The 19,648-nt window shown below is 44.2% G+C and overlaps 1 protein-coding gene across 1 annotated transcript in view; it reads left to right on the forward strand.

Moving 5' to 3' along the window:
* Positions 1-19,648, forward strand: part of USP34 (ubiquitin specific peptidase 34) — a 1,418,841-nt gene that overhangs the window by 683,004 nt on the left and 716,189 nt on the right. Inside the window, 2 exon segments of the mRNA XM_030196176.1 lie at positions 3,301-3,423; positions 4,856-4,939. Coding sequence (XP_030052036.1) covers positions 3,301-3,423; positions 4,856-4,939 — 207 coding nt within the window.

The following is a 19,648-nucleotide window of genomic DNA, read 5'->3' on the forward strand; positions in this document are numbered from 1 at the left end:
TCGGACCTCCTCTCCCCATCAGCAGTCGATAGAAAGGTTCACTTCAAGAATTTCTACCCAGAATACCGGGAGGAGCCCCGCTGTCTTCCATGAAGGGGGAAGTCCGGAAGACTTGGGCCTTGATGTCACGCTTTTGCCCCCGGTGGTTTATCCACCGCCCCCCCCCCAGAAGGATGCCAAATCCAGAGAGGCCCTTCCGAATCCTATGTGGTTGGTGAAGGTTCCTCATTTGAAGGCACTGGAAAAGCGGAACCTGAAGGGAAGCAAAGGCCTTCGGGCCTGAACACTGATTGGAAGCAATTGAAATCAGCTCCAGGGACGGTGTCGTTGGAGAACATATGGATTGTTCTCCAACAGTTGGCTGTAACCGTTGAAAACTTCACGAAAGAACTTTCCACATTAGTGAGTACAATGAACACTTTCTCTAATTCTCTAACATCTATAAAAAAAGAATTTACTACTCAAACGACAATGCTTCAAGAAGATGTTAAAAAATTGCAAGAGCTATCGTCAGGAATGATAAAAGATGAAATAATGATTAAAAGAAGGATTGAGCAAATAGAGAATTACAATCTGAGATTAAACTTCTGTATTGTGAACTTTCCGAGGGAATTGGGAATACCACTTTAGAAGTCTTTAAAAAATATTTGATTGATATCTTAAAATATACTCCTGAATCACCTCCAGTAAATAAAATCTATTATATATGAAATAAAATTCTATCGGAAGGATCACTATCAACTGGCAAATCAACAGATAACAATGGGAAAATAACTTTAAATATATCAGAAATTTTGGAAGCATCCATATCAGAACATTCTGAAAGAATGACTCTTTTAGTTCAATTTGTCGAGTTATTTTATGGACAAACAGTTCATATCTTTCAAGATGTCACTAAACAGACACAGGAGACTAGAAAGTATTTTCTGAGTATGAGAAAGTAGACCCAGTAAATGGGAGCCTCATTTTTTTTGAATTATCCATGCAAATGTGTCTTAAAATGTGAAGGAATAAAATATATCTTTTTTCAGCCAGAACAGTTGAGAGTGTTCATAGACTCTAGGAAACATTAGTTTCAATGGTTAATAACCAATGGATAAATGTAAAACAAATGGTAGGATAGAAAATGCGTGTGAAGTCTATTCTTATTTTTTTTCTTCTTTCCCCTAATATCTTTCCCCAATATTCTTTGTACTTGCCCCCTTTTATTTGTGATTTAAAGAAGACATTTAAAATATTGTTTTCCTTGTATTTTCTATGGATGATGTAATCTTAAAGTATTTTTTTCCTGTTTTTCTGTAACAAGAATCTCTTGTAATGATAATATTTGAAATTATAAATGAAGAATTTAAAAAATGTTGCAGACTGATGAAACAAGATGTTTTTTGGCCAAATTCATGTTGGCTGTGTCCCATTAAACCATGACTGTTTAATTATGATTAAAGTTTGTAATTGTAAGATTAATTGCTTAGTGTCCTCCTTGCACTTCTTCCGGTACAGTACAAAATATAGACAGCAGATGTAAGTTTTCAAAACTGACCTATTTCAATTACCAAACCAAAAATAATCATTTTTCTTACCTTTGAGTCTGGTGGTTTTTATTTTTCTAATCATCTTGGTCTGGTTCTCTCTGTCGTCTGAATCCTGTTTCCAGGGCCCCTCCTCTCCCTTCATTATTTCTTTTCTTTCCTTTCCTCTTTTCCTCACTTCCTGCTCTATAACCAATTTTCATATTCAGCTTTCTTCCCATTTTTCTGCCTCCTCAAATCTATCTGGTTTCAATCTTTTTTCTTCTCTTCCCTTTCCCTCCATTCATCCATGGACAAATTTCTTTTTTCTCCCTTCCCTTCAACCCATGTGCCAACATTTTCTCCCTCTCCTTTCCTGCCAACTATGTTCATTTCACTTTTCTTCTTTTCTCCTCTCTGTTCATGTCCAGCATCTATCTATCTATCTATCTATCTATCTATCTATCTATCTATCTATCTATCTATCTATCTATCTATCTATCTATCTATCTATCTATCTATCTTCTCCTTCTCCTTCTCCTTCTCCTTCTCCACAACCCTCCCAATTTGCCTTTAGGGCCAGCAGTACTAAAAACATGCTGCTTCCATCCAACCTGGAGCCCTCCCTCCATATCATCCCTCCTGCCGTAAAGAGGAAGTTCCGTTAGAGGAGGTGGGATAGTATAGAGGGAGGGCTCTAGGCTGGATGGAACCAGCATGTCTTTATCACTATTGATCTTAAATACAAGTTGGGAGGGCGAGAGAGAGAGGAAAAATGAGAGACACTGGAGCATATTGGGAATGGGAAGGCAGCAAGAGTGGAAGCGATGTTGGAAGGAGGAAATTTGAGAGATCCCAGACTACAGGAAGGGAAGAAAAGGGGGAGGGGAGAGAGATGCCAGGTCATGGGTTATGAAGCAGGGAGTCCAATATGTTAATTGAGTTAACACAAGTTAAAATTGTAATGCATTAATTGCATTGTTAAGGCATTAAGTGGGCCTATGGACATGTCTATCATTTAGCGCACATTAAAAATGCTACCGTACCTTTGTAAAAGGCCCCCTACATGTTCAGCCCTACTATATATGTTCAGTAATTGTTCTTAAGAATAGATTTTTTACTTTTTTATGTTATAATTAATATCAGGCTTGCTGGTCTATAGTTTCTTGTATCCCCCCTGGATTCCTTTTTAAAAATTGGCATTACGTTGGCCACTCTCCAATCTTCAGGTTTTATAGGGAATTTTAATGATAGGTTACAAATGAATAACAAATAGGTCTGCAATTTCATGTTAATGGCTTTGCCAAATCTGTCTTGCGGATACCACAGCTGTTCTGATTTTCAGGATATCCTCAATGAATATGCATGAAATAAGTATGCATATGCTGAGTTTCCGTTGCACAGAAATGAATATGTATTAAATCAGTTATGGGTACCCTCAAATCCAAACTGACTGTGGAATCCCTTGGACAGGTTTGGGAAACCCTGGTTTATACTGTTTCATTGGAGATGGTTGTTGAGGATTTGCCTTCATCAAATAGTTCTCAAAAGCATTCGGCATTAAGACTCCTGATGCAGGCCTAACGGCCGAAACATGACGTTGTGTCGAGTCTTTATACCTCAATAAACATCTTTATTATTATATATCCTTTTAGTCTTTGGAATCCTTGGTCGTCCTCCCACTTTTATTTCATTTCTTGTTATTGTCCGTGGGGCGTCTAGAGTTCTCCGCCTTCTGGCGGATATTTTTTCTCATTGGAGATGGTAACATTTTTGGATTTTTATTCCCCAGGGTAATGAGGTGCCTTTTTGGAAGGATCTTCTCAGAATTAAAAGTGCCCATAAACTTCTTTATGCATTGGAGATCATTGAAGCTCTGGGAAAGCCCAACAGGCGAATACGACGCGAATCCACGGTAATGTAATTCCTTAGTCACCTGCATGAAAATAAAGATAATCAAACAATTATATATGAGATGATGCCTTTTTTTGAGCTACCTTATGTTTAAATCATTTTTTTTGAACCAAGTAACAATAAACAAGGCATTTCTTATAACAAGTAAATTTTCAATTCCCCCTCCATTCCCTCCCTCCTTCCCCCCCCCAACAAATCCCTCCTTCCTTTCTCCCCCCCCCCAACAAATCCCCCCCTTCCTTTTCATTCCTCCCTCCCCCTTCCCTCTCCTCCCCTTTCTAAGCTATAACATCCCATTACTTATAAGTTCAATAAATGACTTCGTGCTGATGGTGTCAATGTATTCCAGAAAGGTGCCCACTGTTGTTGAAATTTCTCCCCCGGCTGCGTTTTAAAGTCAGTAATCCCCACTCTCTCTAGCCGCATCATTAACAGCATTCGTGCCCGCCGCTGCTGGAGGGTAGGGGTATTAGGCGACAGCCATTCTGCTAGGATGATTAGCTTGCCAACTATCACTGCTCGCGCGACGAAAGCCGTAAAGCCCTTCGCCAGAGGCCTCCGCATCTGTGGCTGGCCAAACAGTAGGGCTGGGTTATAATGTCATCGCTGGCGCCATATTGTATTGACATAGTTTGATTACCTTCCATACTCCTTCTATTTTCGTGCATGTCCAAAACATGTGCCCTAAAGTGGCACCTTCTGTTCCACACTTCGTGCACTCCCCCAGGGCGACAGTTTGAGCTACCTTAATACATGTCTTGACTAGCTTTCAGGACCTTCACTATACTAGTTCTCAAAAGCTAGTCAAGACATGTGTTAAGGTAACCCAAATAAAAATGCATCATCTTACATATTTTGGGGCACATTTCATAGAAAAACATGAATACCTATTGTCAAGGGTCTATTGCTATTCTTCTGTGTTCATCTATTTGGGCATGCACAAGCTGATGTGTACTGATTTAAACTGAATAAAGGAGCCAGTAATTGTGCAAATAGTGATTAGTGACGGTTCCCATCGTTCCCCTCTCTGGCTGAAGACTGGGGAAGGCCTGTAGTTGCCAAGGTACCTGGTGCCAGCAGGAGTCAAGGAAGGAGTGTTGTGCTGCTGCCTCAATCATCATTCAGAATAGTTTCAGAAGAAGAGCTTAAGTGTGCAATATTTCCTGCTATGGTGAGGCCAGTCTTGTGGTAATGGCTTTGAGAAACACAGTTCTAACTTGAGACGGACTCACCATATAGGCATGCTTGATGGTTCCAATGGAGGAAGGAGAAATGTGTCACTGTCCAGTGAAATGGCCTAACATGACAATACGCTACTTTTTACCCATTAAAATAAAAATCAGGATAACTTTTTACAAAGTGTTACAGAAATAAATTAGGATCACGATATGCCAACCATCATGCTCAATTTCTCTTTCATGGACCATTCTCAGGGCAGTTACAGTGATTTGTATCCTGACTCTGATGATTCAAGTGAAGATCAAATAGAAAACAGCAAAAACACTTGGAGCTGCAAGGTAACAATGAAATTTTCCCCCTACCGTGTGTATATTTATTTATTTATTGCATTTGTATCCCACATTTTCCCACCTTTTTGCGGGTTCAGTGTGGCTTACAATATGAGTTAAATGTTGGAAATACAATTTGTTACAGATTGGTTATGGATTACATTTTGCATAGTTATGCGAAACAATTGAGGTGTCGTTATGGAATGTAACAATGGAGCACAAACATTAAAACTTTGGAAGGAAACAATGGGAGCTTAGAGGGCGATAAAAAGGCATGAAGACATATGGTATATATCTTTCTGTGATTAAAAGGTATGAATGATGTGATAATACAGGAATGAGAATTCAGAGGTGAATGTATGATGCATTAATGAACAGTAAGTGTGGACTTTATGTGTTTTGGTTCTTTCCGTAAATCTTTTCGAAAAGATGGGTCTTCAGTGATCTGCGGAAGGATGCTTGCTCGTTGATTGTTCTTAAGTTGCGCGGCAGTGTGTTCCAATACTGCGTGCTCATGTGAGAAAAGGTTGACGCATGTAGCGCTTTGTATTTCACGCCCTTGCATGAAGTGGAGGTTAAGGAAGGTTCGGGATGATCTTTTGGCGTTTCTGGGTGGTAAGTGTATTAACTCAGACATGTAGGCTGGGGCTTCGCCGTGAATGATTTTGTGGACTAATGTGCATATATTTATATGTTTACATCTGCCTTTGAGAAAAAGAAAATTGTGAAGTGATGCATATCAAGGTGCTAAGGGCTGCTTCTGTAATGCATATATTTAAGATGGTTGTAAAAGAAACTATAAAACTATGGAGATGGGGACCTATAAGCTGATGAACATGAAAATTGCCATCAAGCCCAGTCTTGTTTCTGACAATTGCTCAATCTGGGGCACAAATACCTGGCAGGATCCCAAAGGCTAAATAAATTCCATGCGGTTTAAATCTGAGGATGAGCAGTGGCTTTCCCAGGCCTACCTGATTAAGAGCAATTTATGGGTGCTTTTGCCAGGAAATTGTGCATATATTTATATGTTTACATCTGCCTTTGAGAAAAAGAAAATTGTGAAGTGATGCATATCAAGGTGCTAAGGGCTGCTTCTGTAATGCATATATTTAAGATGGTTGTAAAAGAAACTATAAAACTATGGAGATGGGGACCTATAAGCTGATGAACATGAAAATTGCCATCAAGCCCAGTCTTGTTTCTGACAATTGCTCAATCTGGGGCACAAATACCTGGCAGGATCCCAAAGGCTAAATAAATTCCATGCGGTTTAAATCTGAGGATGAGCAGTGGCTTTCCCAGGCCTACCTGATTAAGAGCAATTTATGGGTGCTTTTGCCAGGAAATTGTCCAAATCTTTTATTAAACTCAGCTATGCCAACTGATTTTAGTATATCGTCCAGTAATGAATCCCACAGCTTAATTGTTCATTGAGTGAAAAAATATTTTCTCTAATGTGTTCTCAGTGTGCTATTTTATATTTTGATGAAATGTTATTTAGTCTTTGTTCTTTTTGAAAGAGCAAAAATCCCAGTCATGTTTATCCATTTTATTCCATTCAAGATTGTCACATCTTTCCTCAGCTGTCGCTCTTCTCTAAGTTGAAGTACCCTAACCTGTTTAGCATTTTTTTCAGAGGGGAGAGCCATTCTATCACCTTTATCAATTGATTGCCTATCTCTGTACTTTTTCTAATTCTGCTGTTGTTATTTTTGAGAGATGTTGACCAGAATTGTACACAGTATATAAGGTGTGGTTGTACAATTATATTTTTTTTCATCAGGTGGGCCCAGACTCTCTCCCTCACCTTTTCCAGTTATGAAGCTACTTTAGCCCCATCTTGGGGTTCTTCCCCCCCCCCCCCCCAAACCAAACAATGTGAACTAACAAATTGACTGCAAAGGTAGGTATCTTAAACTCTTTCTGCCCAATTTTTACCCCTTGCGTCACTGGATTATTTTGTACTACATCTAAGAAGGGGCCCAGTGTCAGGATAAACAGGATGAGTCAGAGAGCAACCCTTTGTAATACCCTGTTTATACTAAAAAATCTCCAACATTCCATTTTACCAAGTTGTGGCTTTGGGGTCTGAGTATAATGCCTCGACTACTTCTTGAAAACGTCCTATTATCCCACATTTACTAAGAGTCACAAGCAGTCCCAATTGACGCGATTGAATGCTTCTTTATGTCAAAACTAATCAAGAGAGAGGCCACCAAAGATATCAACATTTTTTTTTTTTTTAAACAGAATACCTATTTCTCACAAATCTTGCCTGAGCTTCTGAAATCAAGTCTGTTGGCCAATAATCTTTGCAAACTGCTTTGCCTCAAAATTAAACAATGATATCAACTGATAGGATTCAGATAGTAGATTTTTACCAGGCCTAGGAAACACAGTGATATACACTGATAAACCGCTGTGATCTATTATTTTAGCTAAGCGGTATAACAAATCGTAGAATAAACATATAAACTAGGTTCAAAGTCTTAGAATGCTTTCTGAGCAATAATTTGGTTGTACATTTTTCCTAAAGGGTCTGCAATCTTCTCCTTTTTTTTCTTATAGAATTCCCCTCTATAACCATCTAGGCTGGAATTTTATTAAAGGAGCTCTGTTGAATAGTTCATCTCGCTTCATCTGGATAAATTGGTGCACTAAGAAACTCAGTATCTTCTTCATTAACATTTGACAGTACCTCTTATCCCATCATTCTCATCTCTTGATGTAAATACAGATCAATATAGAATGCACTAAAAACTGTACATATACTCTGATTAGTATACTCTCCATAGTGCAACCTCACTTTGAGTATTGCATTCAGTTCTGGTCGCCATATCTCAAAAACAATTTAGCACAATTAGAAAAGATTCAAAGAAGAGTGACCAAAACGATAAAGGGGATGGAACTCCTCTCATATGAGGAAATGCTAAAGAGGTTAGGGCTCTTAAGCATGGAAAAGAGACAGATGAGAGGAGATATGATTGAAGTCTACAAAATCCTGAGTGGTGTAGAATAAGTAGAAGTGAATCAAATTTTTTTTTTTTTTTTTTTTTTACTCATTCCAAAAGTACAAGGACTATGGGACACTCAAGGAACTTACATGGAAATACTTTTAAAACTAATAGGAGGAAATATTTTTTGACTCAACGAATAGTTAAGCTCTGGAACTCTTTGCCGAAGGATGTAGTAATGGCTGTAAGCTTATTTAAAAAAAAAAAAAAAGTTTGGACAAGTTCCTGGAGGAATAGTCCAGAGTCTGCTATTGAGACAGACATGGGGAAGCAACTGCTTCCCTGGGGATTGGTAACATGGAATGTTGCCACTATTTGGATTTCTGTCAGGTACTTGTGACCTGGCTTGGCCACTGTTTAGAAAACAGGATACTGAGCTAGATGGGCATTGGTCTGAACCAGTATGGCTATTCTTATGTAACTGACTGGCCTTATTCTTTAGGGTAAGTATTTTACTGTGACCTAACCACCCTTGCTAGCAGTTGCCCCACTTGTGTTTCCAAATCTATAAAACTGGCATTATAATAAAACAGTTCAGAAATATCAGGATAAGAGAGTTTATAATATAATAATAAAACATACATTTTTGTGTACTCTGTTTTCTCCAAGGACAAGTAGGTTGCTTGCTCACATGTGTGCTGACATCTGCGTCGGCCCGGGAATCAGCATTTTGTAAGAGCAAAATATAAAACAATGTTTTTCCAGAGTCTTCTGGTGCGCATGCACGGACTGATTTTCCGCCCGCCGCACAAGCACATCTCCTCAGTTTCTTCTCATTTAGGCCCAGGAAGTGAGTCTTCGCTTTTCACGAGTTTTCACGGTTTATTTACATTTCCCTCAACTTTATTTCTTTTTATTTTTTTATTTTTTTATTTGTAAGAAGTCTTTATTATCCAACAAAACAGGACTTAAAATACATTGCACATGCAACACAGCTATAAAAATAAAAGTACTATTCCATTGCTAATACAACTAGTCTGCAAATGTTTTCAATACTGCAATGTTTAACAGTTTCAATCTTCAATAATCATCATAACAGAACTTCAAAATTTTTTTTTTTTTTTTTTGTAATGTTGTGGATTCAAACGTTCCCCCCCATCCCATCCTCCCCCCCTCTTCCCACCCTCCCTCCCTAAGGACTCGGCTGGCCACCTACTATCCGCTCACTCTCTCATCATACATTCTAAACTGACAGAGCTTCAGAAGTAAAATTTTTCCATATTAGGTTCCATTTACCCAACTGGTGTTTGCGCTCAGCCTTCAATCTCTCCATTTCACGCACATACCACAGTTTGTTTAGCCATCTTGCTATCGGAGGGACCCCTTCGCGCCGCCAGTGAGAGGCCACAACCACCCTTGCAGTTCCTACTACATGCTTCACCAGTATCTGTTTACATGTTGCTAGGCCTGCAATCTGAGCTGAGAACAGAAACACTTCAGGATTCCACGGTATTGCGCTCCCCAGCCATTTCTGCAACCTAAAGTGGACCGCCCTCCAGAATGCCCGAATTTTGACACAATCCCACCATATGTGCCCCATTGTGCCTTTATAAGTACATAAGTACATAAGTAGTGCCATACTGGGAAAGACCAAAGGTCCATCTAGCCCAGCATCCTGTCACCGACAGTGGCCAATCCAGGTCAAGGGCACCTGGCACGCTCCCCAAACGTAAAAACATTCCAGACAAGTTATACCTAAAAATGAGGAATTTTTCCAGTCCATTTAATAGCGGTCTATGGACTTGTCCTTTAGGAATCTATCTAACCCCTTTTTAAACTCCGTCAAGCTAACCGCCCGTACCACGTTCTCCGGCAATGAATTCCAGAGTCTAATTACATGTTGGGTGAAGAAAAATTTTCTCCGATTCGTTTTAAATTTACCTACACTGTAGCTTCAACTCATGCCCTCTAGTCCTAGTATTTTTGGATAGCGTGAACAGTCGCTTCACATCCACCCGATCCATTCCACTCATTATTTTATACACTTCTATCATATCTCCCCTCAGCCGTCTCTTCTCCAAGCTGAAAAGCCCTAGCCTTCTCAGCCTCTCTTCATAGGAAAGTCGTCCCATCCCCACTATCATTTTCGTCGCCCTTCGCTGTACCTTTTCCAATTCTACTATATCTTTTTTGAGATACGGAGACCAGTACTGAACACAATACTCCAGGTGCGGTCGCACCATGGAGCGATACAACGGCATTATAACATCCGCACACCTGGACTCCATACCCTTCTTAATAACACCCAACATTCTATTCGCTTTCCTAGCCGCAGCAGCACACTGAGCAGAAGGTTTCAGCGTATCATCGACGACGACACCCAGATCCCTTTCTTGATCCGTAACTCCTAACGCGGAACCTTGCAAGACGTAGCTATAATTCGGGTTCCTCTTACCCACATGCATCACTTTGCACTTGTCAACATTGAACTTCATCTGCCACTTGCACGCCCATTCTCCCAGTCTCACAAGGTCCTCCTGTAATCGTTCACATTCCTCCTGCGACTTGACGACCCTGAATAATTTTGTGTCATCGGCGAATTTAATTACCTCACTAGTTATTCCCATCTCTAGGTCATTTATAAATACTTTAAAAAGCAACGGACCCAGCACAGACCCCTGCGGGACCCCACTAACTACCCTCCTCCACTGAGAATACTGGCCACGCAATCCTACTCTCTGCTTCCTATCTTTCAACCAGTTCTTAATCCATAATAATACCCTACTTCCGATTCCATGACTCTGCAATTTCTTCAGGAGTCTTTCGTGCGGCACTTTGTCAAACGCCTTCTGAAAATCCAGATATACAATATCAACCGGCTCCCCATTGTCCACATGTTTGCTTACCCCCTCGAAAAAATGCATTAGATTGGTGAGGCAAGACTTCCCTTCACTAAATCCGTGCTGACTTTGTCTCATCAGTCCATGTTTTTGTATATGCTCTGCAATTTTATTCTTAATAATAGCCTCCACCATCTTGCCCGGCACCGACGTCAGACTCACCGGTCTATAATTTCCCGGATCTCCTCTGGAACCTTTCTTAAAAATCGGAGTAACATTGGCTACCCTCCAGTCTTCCGGTATTACACTCGATTTTAGGGACAGATTGCATATTTCTAACAGTAGCTCCGCAAGTTCATTTTTTAGTTCTATTAATACTCTGGGATGAATACCATCAGGTCCCGGTGATTTACTACTCTTCAGCTTGCTGAACTGACCCATTACATCCTCCAAGGTTACAGAGAATTTGTTTAGTTTCTCCGACTCCCCCGCTTCAAATATTCTTTCCGGCACCGGTGTCCCCCCCAAATCCTCCTCGGTGAAGACCGAAGCAAAGAATTCATTTAATTTCTCCGCTACGGCTTTGTCCTCCTTGATCGCCCCTTTAACACCATTTTCGTCCAGCGGCCCAACCGACTCTTTGGCCGGTTTCCTGCTTTTAATGTATCTAAAAAAGTTTTTACTATGTATTTTTGCTTCCAACGCTAATTTCTTCTCAAAGTCCTTTTTTGCCCTCCTTATCTCCGCTTTGCATTTGGCTTGGCATTCCTTATGATCTATCCTGTTACTTTCAGTTGGTTCTCTTCTCCACTTTCTGAAGGATTGTTTTTTGGCTCTAATGATTTCCTTTATCTTACTGTTTAGCTGTGATTCCCGCACTTCCTCCAACACATACCTGGGGCCAATGGAAACATCCTCTGTAAGCGGGCAGGTGTAAGATACCACCTATATAGTACTTTCACTGCGTTCTCCTGTATGGGGACATGTGTCGATACCCCTACTACACCTCTTTCTATTCTCTCCCATTCAGGTTCTCCCAACTTCACACCCAGTTCCCTTTCCCATCTTTGCCTGTGCTCACCACTGCAAGGTGATTGTTTACTGATGAGGAGGTACAGGTGGCTGATCAGACCACGAGAAGAAGAAAACTTCTCACACATCTTTTCTAACTCTGATGTTTGACGTTGCATCACCTCCCTCACCGCTTTAGTCTGAAGGAAGTGTGCTAGTTGACAGTATGCAAATTCACCCCCTTCTATCCCCGGGAACCTGTCCTTCAGTGCATTTAAAGACAGCAGTGAGTCCCCTTCAAACATTTGGCCCCAGGTTCTCACCCCTTCCTTGTACCAAACAGTAAAAGTCCCTTTTGTAGTACCTGGTAAAAATAAAGGATTAAAAGCTATAGGGGTGCTGCGGGTGAGAACGCATTTTCTCTTAGGGAATAAACTGTCCCAGTAGTAAAGTGTCACCGCTATTGATGGGCATGCTCGTTCCTCCAAGGTTCTAAAAGGCTTCGGTAGCCACATGAGTGCGTTCAACGGTGTGTCCCCTAAGGAATGTTGTTCTATGTGCACCCACTGTCGGTCCGGGTAGTCTTGTTGCCATTCAAGAGCGGCCTTCCCTTGTGCTGCTCTGTAATACCAGGTGAGATTGGGTACCCCCAGCCCTCCTCTCTTCCGTTCTTTATATAGCAGTGCCCTTGCTAGCCTTGGATGCTTTCCTGCCCAGACGAACCGCACTAACTTGTTTTGCAATGAAGCTATAAATCGCCTGGGCATCATCACAGGCAGCACCTGAAAGAGATACAGCAAGCGGGGTAGTATGTTCATTTTGAGGATAGCTATTCTTCCAAACCATGAGACTCCCAAATCTCCCCAGCGCTCTATGTCTTCCCCGATAGTTTTGCCTATTCCTTTGTAGTTAGCATTAAAAAGTTCAGAGAACTCCCTAGTCAGGTTAACCCCTAAGTATCTAATTTGCTTAGGTGCCCATCGGAAAGAGGAAGAGATCTTTAAGGATTCCACCACTGCATCTGGGAGTGTCACATTCAAAGCTTCTGATTTTGCCATGTTAACTTTGAATCCCGACACTGCCGAATATTCCTCTATGACGCTCTCTAAGTGTGGAAAGGTGTCGAGAGGTCGAGAGATCATCAGCAGGACGTCATCCGCGAAAAGGGCCATTTTGTGGATTCTATCTGCTATTCTGACTCCTGAGATATTAGGATCCAGCCGCACATGAGCCGCAAAGGGCTCCATCACCATAGCGAACAACAAGGGTGACAGTGGGCACCCCTGTCTGGTGCCTCTGTACAACGTGAACATCTCGGAATTACCACCATTGACCCGGACACAGGCCCTTGGGGACTCATAGAAAGCCTGAATCCACCTCCGGAACTGTACCCCAAACCTCATGGTTTCCAAGACCTTGTACATAAAGGGCCAGTGAACCCGGTCAAAGGCTTTTTCCGCGTCAAGACTTAGAAGACAGAGCGGTCTCTTGTTTCTCTTTGCCAGATACATAATGTCCACCACTCTCCTAATGTTGTCCATCGCTTTTCGGTAAGGGACAAAACCCACCTGGTCAGGATGGATGAGCACTGGGAGAATAGGTGCCAGCCTACTTGCCAACACCTTAGCCAGGATTTTTACATCTGCGTTTAGGACCGATATAGGTCTATAAGAACCACATTCTTGGTGGTCTTTGCCTGGCTTAGGTAGCACTGCTATCCATGCCTCCATCATGGACATCGGCAAGGGCTCCCCCCTCCCCACTTTGTTAAACACATCTGCCAGGATGGGAGCTAATTCAGGGGCAAACTTTTTATAAAACTCATTTGGCAAGCCATCCAGCCCAGGTGATTTGCTTGAGGGTAAGCTACCGATAGCTACCTGAATTTCCTTAGGGGTCACTGGTTCATCTAGCAGTGCTTGTTGCTGGGGACTCAAAGAGGACAACTCACTATCTAGTAAATATTGGTCTACTAGCTCCAAAGGGGGGCTAAGTTCCTGAGCATACAAAGTCTGATAAAATTCCCCAAATCATTTACGAATTTGGTCAGATGTATCTAGATCCCTCCCTCCTGCCTCTCGTATCTTTAGAATGGTCCGCTCTACTTTTTGCCTACGCAATTTTGTGGCCAGAAGGCGCCCCGCTTTGTTGCCAAATTCATATGAGTTCACTCTATTCTTTGCTTCTATCATGCTAAGCTGCTCGGAATATATGGAGTCTAATAGCGCCCGCTGTGCATGAAGCTCCCGCAATGTTCGTGCTGACCCATTGGCTTTGTGCTGTGCCTCTAGTACGCGAATGCTCTCCATACAGCGCTCTATCTGTGCCCTGCGAATCTTTGATTTTTTGCTTGCCAATTGCAAGAAGTAACCCCGGGACACTGCTTTCAGAGCATCCCATACCGTATTGAGTGAGGGCCCTGACTCCAAATTAATTTCAAGATATTCTTTTAGCATCTTTTTATATCCTTCCACCACTTCCCCTTCCCCCAAGAGACCAACATTTAGTGTCCATCTTTTATCCTTAGGTTCTGCTCTGATATTTGGTAAGGTAACCCACACCGGTGCATGGTCCGAGATGGTCATACTCCCTATCCCCGCATCAGGTCCCTGCTCTACTAATGTGACATCTAAAAAAATGTAATCAATGCGTGAATAGGAGTTGTGGACGGGTGAATAAAATGTATAATCTCGCTCTCTCTGATGTTTCAATCTCCACAAGTCCAGTGTGCCTAAAGATTGTGCTAGAGATCTCAGAGCCAACGAATCCTTCTGACCTTCGGCCCTAGGAGCTCCCGTGCGATCTAGATTTAAGCTCATCACAGCATTAAAGTCCCCACCAATCACAAGGGATCCCTGGGCAAAACTAGTTAAGGAGTTTTTAACTCTCTCGATAAAGCTCGCCTGTCCTACATTGGGCGCATATATAGATGCAATTGTTAGGTCCACTTGGGCAATTCTGATATGCAGGAAGATATAACGTCCACCCGGGTCCCTCTTTACCTTGATCACCTGTGCCCCAACCGATGCGTGTATTAGTATCGCTACACCTCCCTTCTTTGACTCTGCCGCCGATGCATAATGTGCCACTGGATATTCTGAATGGGATAGAAGCCTTTCATGTCTGCCCCGCAAGTGTGTTTCCTGCAGCAGGGCCACATGTGGCCTTAACTGCGTCAATTCTTTGTGAAACTTCTGTCGTTTCTGTGGCATATTTAACCCCTTTACATTATAGGAGAGAATCTTTAAGTCAGTACCCATCACTGGTTATTTGAGCAAGTCTGATCAATTGCATTCTTTCGTGGCACCTCTGTACAACATTACACTGTCTTGCATCCGTAGCCCTAACCTTGTCCTCCCCCCCTCCCCTTCTAACATCCTCCCATCTATTCACCCCCCTTCCATCCCCCCTCTCCCAACCATTCTCACCACCTGAAAGACCTATGTCCTCCAGATGGGAATCGAGGAAGCTACCCATCAGCCACACAGCACCCAACCCCACTTTCAGCCCCCCCCCACTCCCACCGGGTCTTTAAACACTTATTATTCCCCTTTTCCCCCCACCCTCCTAGTTCCCAACCAAGTCACACCGGATCAACTTATGTGTCAGCATTAATCCTACCCACAACTTATCCAACTCTGTGCTTCCCCCCCTCCCCCCCAAGTCTGAAGCTTATAGCTAAAAGTAGGTCCATCACCAACTAAACAGTATGCAGGCCAAAATCGGCCTGTCCAGCGACCTTTAGTCACGTTCTCCCAAAATGGGCTGCCTCCATTCGCCATGACTGTTGAGGCACTGTCCCTGCACCCTTATCAAACCTGTGCAGTCCAGCTCAACGCTTCTGGTTATTTTTCTTGGAAGATTCTGGGACTCTTTGCCACCGTTGAAGTTTCGCTCTTGTAGTGGGCGCCACCGCCCCAGGTGGGGCCTTTGCGGAAACAAGTTCAGCAACGTGCAGGACCTCCCATGCCTCTTGTAGAGTTTGCACCCTATGCTTGTTACCCTTCAGGGTAAAGTTTAGTGAAAAAGGGAATCCCCATCTGTATTGTATCTGATGTTTACTCAAAGACTCCAGCGCCGGCCTCATTTGTCTTCTAAGCTGGAGGGTATATTGTGAAAGGTCTTGATAAACCTGTATCTGAGCTCCTCCAAACTCCAGAGTCTTTGTCTTTCTTGCAGCCGACAGGACCTTTTCTTTGGTTTCATATTTATGGAACCGCACAATTATATCACGCGTTTGCTGCTCCTTTCGCGCGCCCAGTGCTCTGTGCGCTCTATCCAATTCACACCGCAGCTCTCCCTCCTCGGGGCCTAACAACGTGGAGCACAATGTTTGTACTATCTCCGCCACGTTTTCTGTCTCGCCGCCTTCAGGGACACCGCGAAAACGGAGGTTATTCCTCCGTCCCCGGTTTTCGATATCGTCCAATTTATATTCCAGGTGAGCATGTTTATGTTCCATTTCTTGCAGCAGGGTGGCGTGCTTATTTAAAGTGTCCATGTGCTCGTCTATTTTCAATTCTGCCTCCTCCACTCTTCCTCCCAATTCTTTGAGGTCAGCGCTAAGCGTGTCCATTCGCTCTAATATTTCTTCTTTAGACTGCTTGATCTCCGTCTGTATATTGGAGAGAAACCTGCGTAGCTCACCAGATATGCCTTTTTTTGAAGGTGGGGCTCGCGCTTCAGACATAGAGAGTGCAGAGTCCGAATCCGAGGGGGAGGCTCGCTCGGGCGATTCGCGATTTTTTGCGGCCTTGCTCAACATACTTTTCTCTGCCCTTTCCGCCTCTTTTTTCCTCGTGGAAATTGCTTTGCTCATGTCTCCAGATATTTAAGGGTGAGATCCGCTGGTTTTTGCTGATTTTTTCTCCCTTTGGGTTGCTATTTTACCCGGTTTGTCGGTAGTGGGAGAGGGAGCTCCAAGGCTAGGCTGCCATGCTACCCGATGACGTCACTTCCTCCAACTTTATTTCTTTTTTGACGTGGCCGGGTTTCTCCCCTTTTTGTGCCTTTCCTTTTTTGGCACAATCGCGTCGTTTTATTTTGCCGAAGCTGTTTTTTCTCCCATGTCGTCGAAGACACCCAGCGGCTTCAAACGTTGTACTCGGTGTAACCGGACCATCTCAGGTACTGATACTATTTCTTGTTGTATCCGGTGCCTTGGGCCTGACCATAGCCCAGCCGCTTGTAGTCTGTGTCTTCGTATGAAGAAACGGACTCAAGTGTCTCTAGAAGCCCAGTGAGAAAAACGTTTTGGGGCTCGGTCCAGTCTTTCGACATTGGTACTGAGGTTGTCGTTGGCGACATAGAGGGAGACATCGACATCGGGAGCAGAGTTAATGGCTGCTGAGAGACCAAGTCGCGCTGGGAGCAGTGAAGTGTCGAGTGGGTCTCCACCTATCTCGAGGCCTTCTGTTATGCAGGCCCCCCGGGACCAATCTTCGTCAGACCCGACCCCGAGGAGACGTGAGGATTCCACATTGTCCTCAGCGGTACTGAGAGTCTCGGTGACTGGCGTCGAGTGAAGGTGAAGAAGCACCGTCATCGATCTCCTTCGACACACGGTGCCGGGAGCTCCGGGGCGTCGAGGGATTTGGCACCCGAGAAGCGTCAGCACCGAGAGGACTCCTCCCCCTTTATACAGGAGGTGCTGATGCGTCGGTCTCCTGGTGGCCTGGTACCTGCTCCTGAACCCCGGCAGATTCTGCTACTGGTTGTTTCACTGATTCCGCAGCCTTTTCCGATGGTGGCTCTCGACGAGTGCATCCAGGCCCTGCTTCCAGAGCTTCTGGAAGGACTGCTGCGCCAGTTTGCTTCAGTGTCTGGGGTGCTTGCACCTTCCATACTGTCTGCTGCAGCGGCGTTTGGACCTTCACCTGTGGTGAGGTCCCCGTCTTCGGTGCCACTTGCGGCATTGATGTCGGCTGCAACCCAGGTCGACTCCCCTTCGATGTCAGTGGAGGAAACTTAGGCGCAGTTCATGCAGGAGTCGGCCTCTTGAGATTGCCATCCAGGATGTCAATCCTCGGCGTCGAGGTAGGCTCAGTCTCGGCGTGCTCTCAGAGAGGTTATATCCGATACTAAAGAGGAGCGTTCATGGGAATCAGAGGAAGATCCCAGGAACTTTTCTTCTGATGAGTCTTATGGGATTTCCTCTGAACCTTCTCCTCCACCAGAAAGGAGACTATCTCTTCTGGAGAGTCTGTCCTTTACATCTTTTGTCCGTGAAATGCTATGGCTATTCCTTTTCCTTTGGAGGTTGAGGGTGAGCCCAGGGCTGAGATGCTCAAGGTCCTGGACTATCCTTCTCCACCTAGGGAGGCTGTGACGGCTGTTCTACATAAGGTATTGAAGGAGGTCCTTATGCGGAACTGGTTGTACCCTCTGTCTGGCCCCGTGATTCCGCAGAAAGCTGATTCCCAGTATCGGATCCACGGTGAACCTGAGTTGCTGAGGTCTCAGCTACCCCACAATTCCATGGTGGTGGACTCCGCCCTCAAAAGAGCCAAGAGTACTAGAGACTATGCCTCTGCACCCTCAGGCGGAGAAGCTAGGAACTTGACTCTTTTGGGAGGAAGAGGTATCAGACAGCTATGCTTGCCGCCCGAATTCAGTCATACCAGCTCTTCACATGCTTCCACTTGCGGAACTCGGTGAGGCAACTAACCAGCTTGGTTGATGCCCTCCCTCTGGAGCAGGCCGAGCTTTTTCGCCAGGTGGTCAGGCAGCAGAAGGCGTGTCGTAAATTCCTGGCCAAGGGTACTTTTGACACTTTTAACGTAGCATCCAGAATTACTGCCCAAGGTATAGTGATGCGCAGACTCTCATGGCTGCATGCCTCTGACCTGGACCATTCGGTCCAGCAGCAGATGGCGGATGTACCTTTTTGGTGAAAAAGTAGAGGATCTTGTTGACCAGATCAAGAAGCATAATGATGCTATATGGATTCTCTCTCCCGCCGGGCGTCTTCTGCTACAACCTCCTCAACTAGGAGATATTTTGGGGGAAAGAGCACTGCTCCCTCTTCCTATGCCTAGGCGTAGGTACACTCCGGCTTCCCGACAGCCTACCCAGGCTCAGCCCTAGCGCGTTCGTTCCAGTCAACAGCATGTGCCTAAGGCCCCAGCTGCTCCCCAGCAAAAGCAAGGGACGGGCTTTTGACTGGCTCCAGTTCAGCTTGCCGTGATAAGTGTCCGTTGTGGACGACTTGCCGATTGGGGGGGAGCTTAATGTTTTTTCACCAAAGGTGGCCTCTCCTAACCTCCAATCGGTGGGTTCTTCAAATAGTCTGGTTAGTATACACCATCAATCTGGAACCCAAGCCTCCAAATTGCCCACCGGGAGCTCATTGTTACAGCTACAGAAGGGCGGAGAATTCCTCTGCAAGTATCTGCTTGTGCTGGGAGCTCATTGTTACACTGGCTTCCAATCCTCCTTACCTACAAATGTACTCAATCTGCTGCCCCTCACTACCCTCATCTCCCCTTATGTTCCCACCCGAAACCTCCGTTCACAGGACAAATCCCTCCTCTCAGTACCCTTCTCCACCACTGCCAACTCCAGGCTCCGCCCATTCTGCCTCGCCTCACCCTATGCCTGGAACAACCTTCCTGAGCCCCTACGTCAAGCCCCCTCCCTGCCCACCTCTTCAATGCTGCCTTCGGCACCTAACTCTTACCTTCAGGATATCTGGACTGCCCCAAATTGACTGCCCCCATCGTATCGTCTACTCACTTGTCCTTTAGATTGTAAGCTCTTTGAGCAGGGCCTGTCCTTTTATGTTAAATTGTACAGCGCTGCGTAACCCTAGCAGCGCTATAGAAATGTTAAGTAGTAGTAGTTACAGCCCTTCTGTAGGCCCATACGTTCGAACCCGTTCCACCAGGGGAAGAAGGGCTGGGATTCTATTC

Source organism: Microcaecilia unicolor, chromosome 3 (assembly GCF_901765095.1).
Source record: "Microcaecilia unicolor chromosome 3, aMicUni1.1, whole genome shotgun sequence".
Lineage (NCBI taxonomy): Eukaryota > Metazoa > Chordata > Amphibia > Gymnophiona > Siphonopidae > Microcaecilia > Microcaecilia unicolor.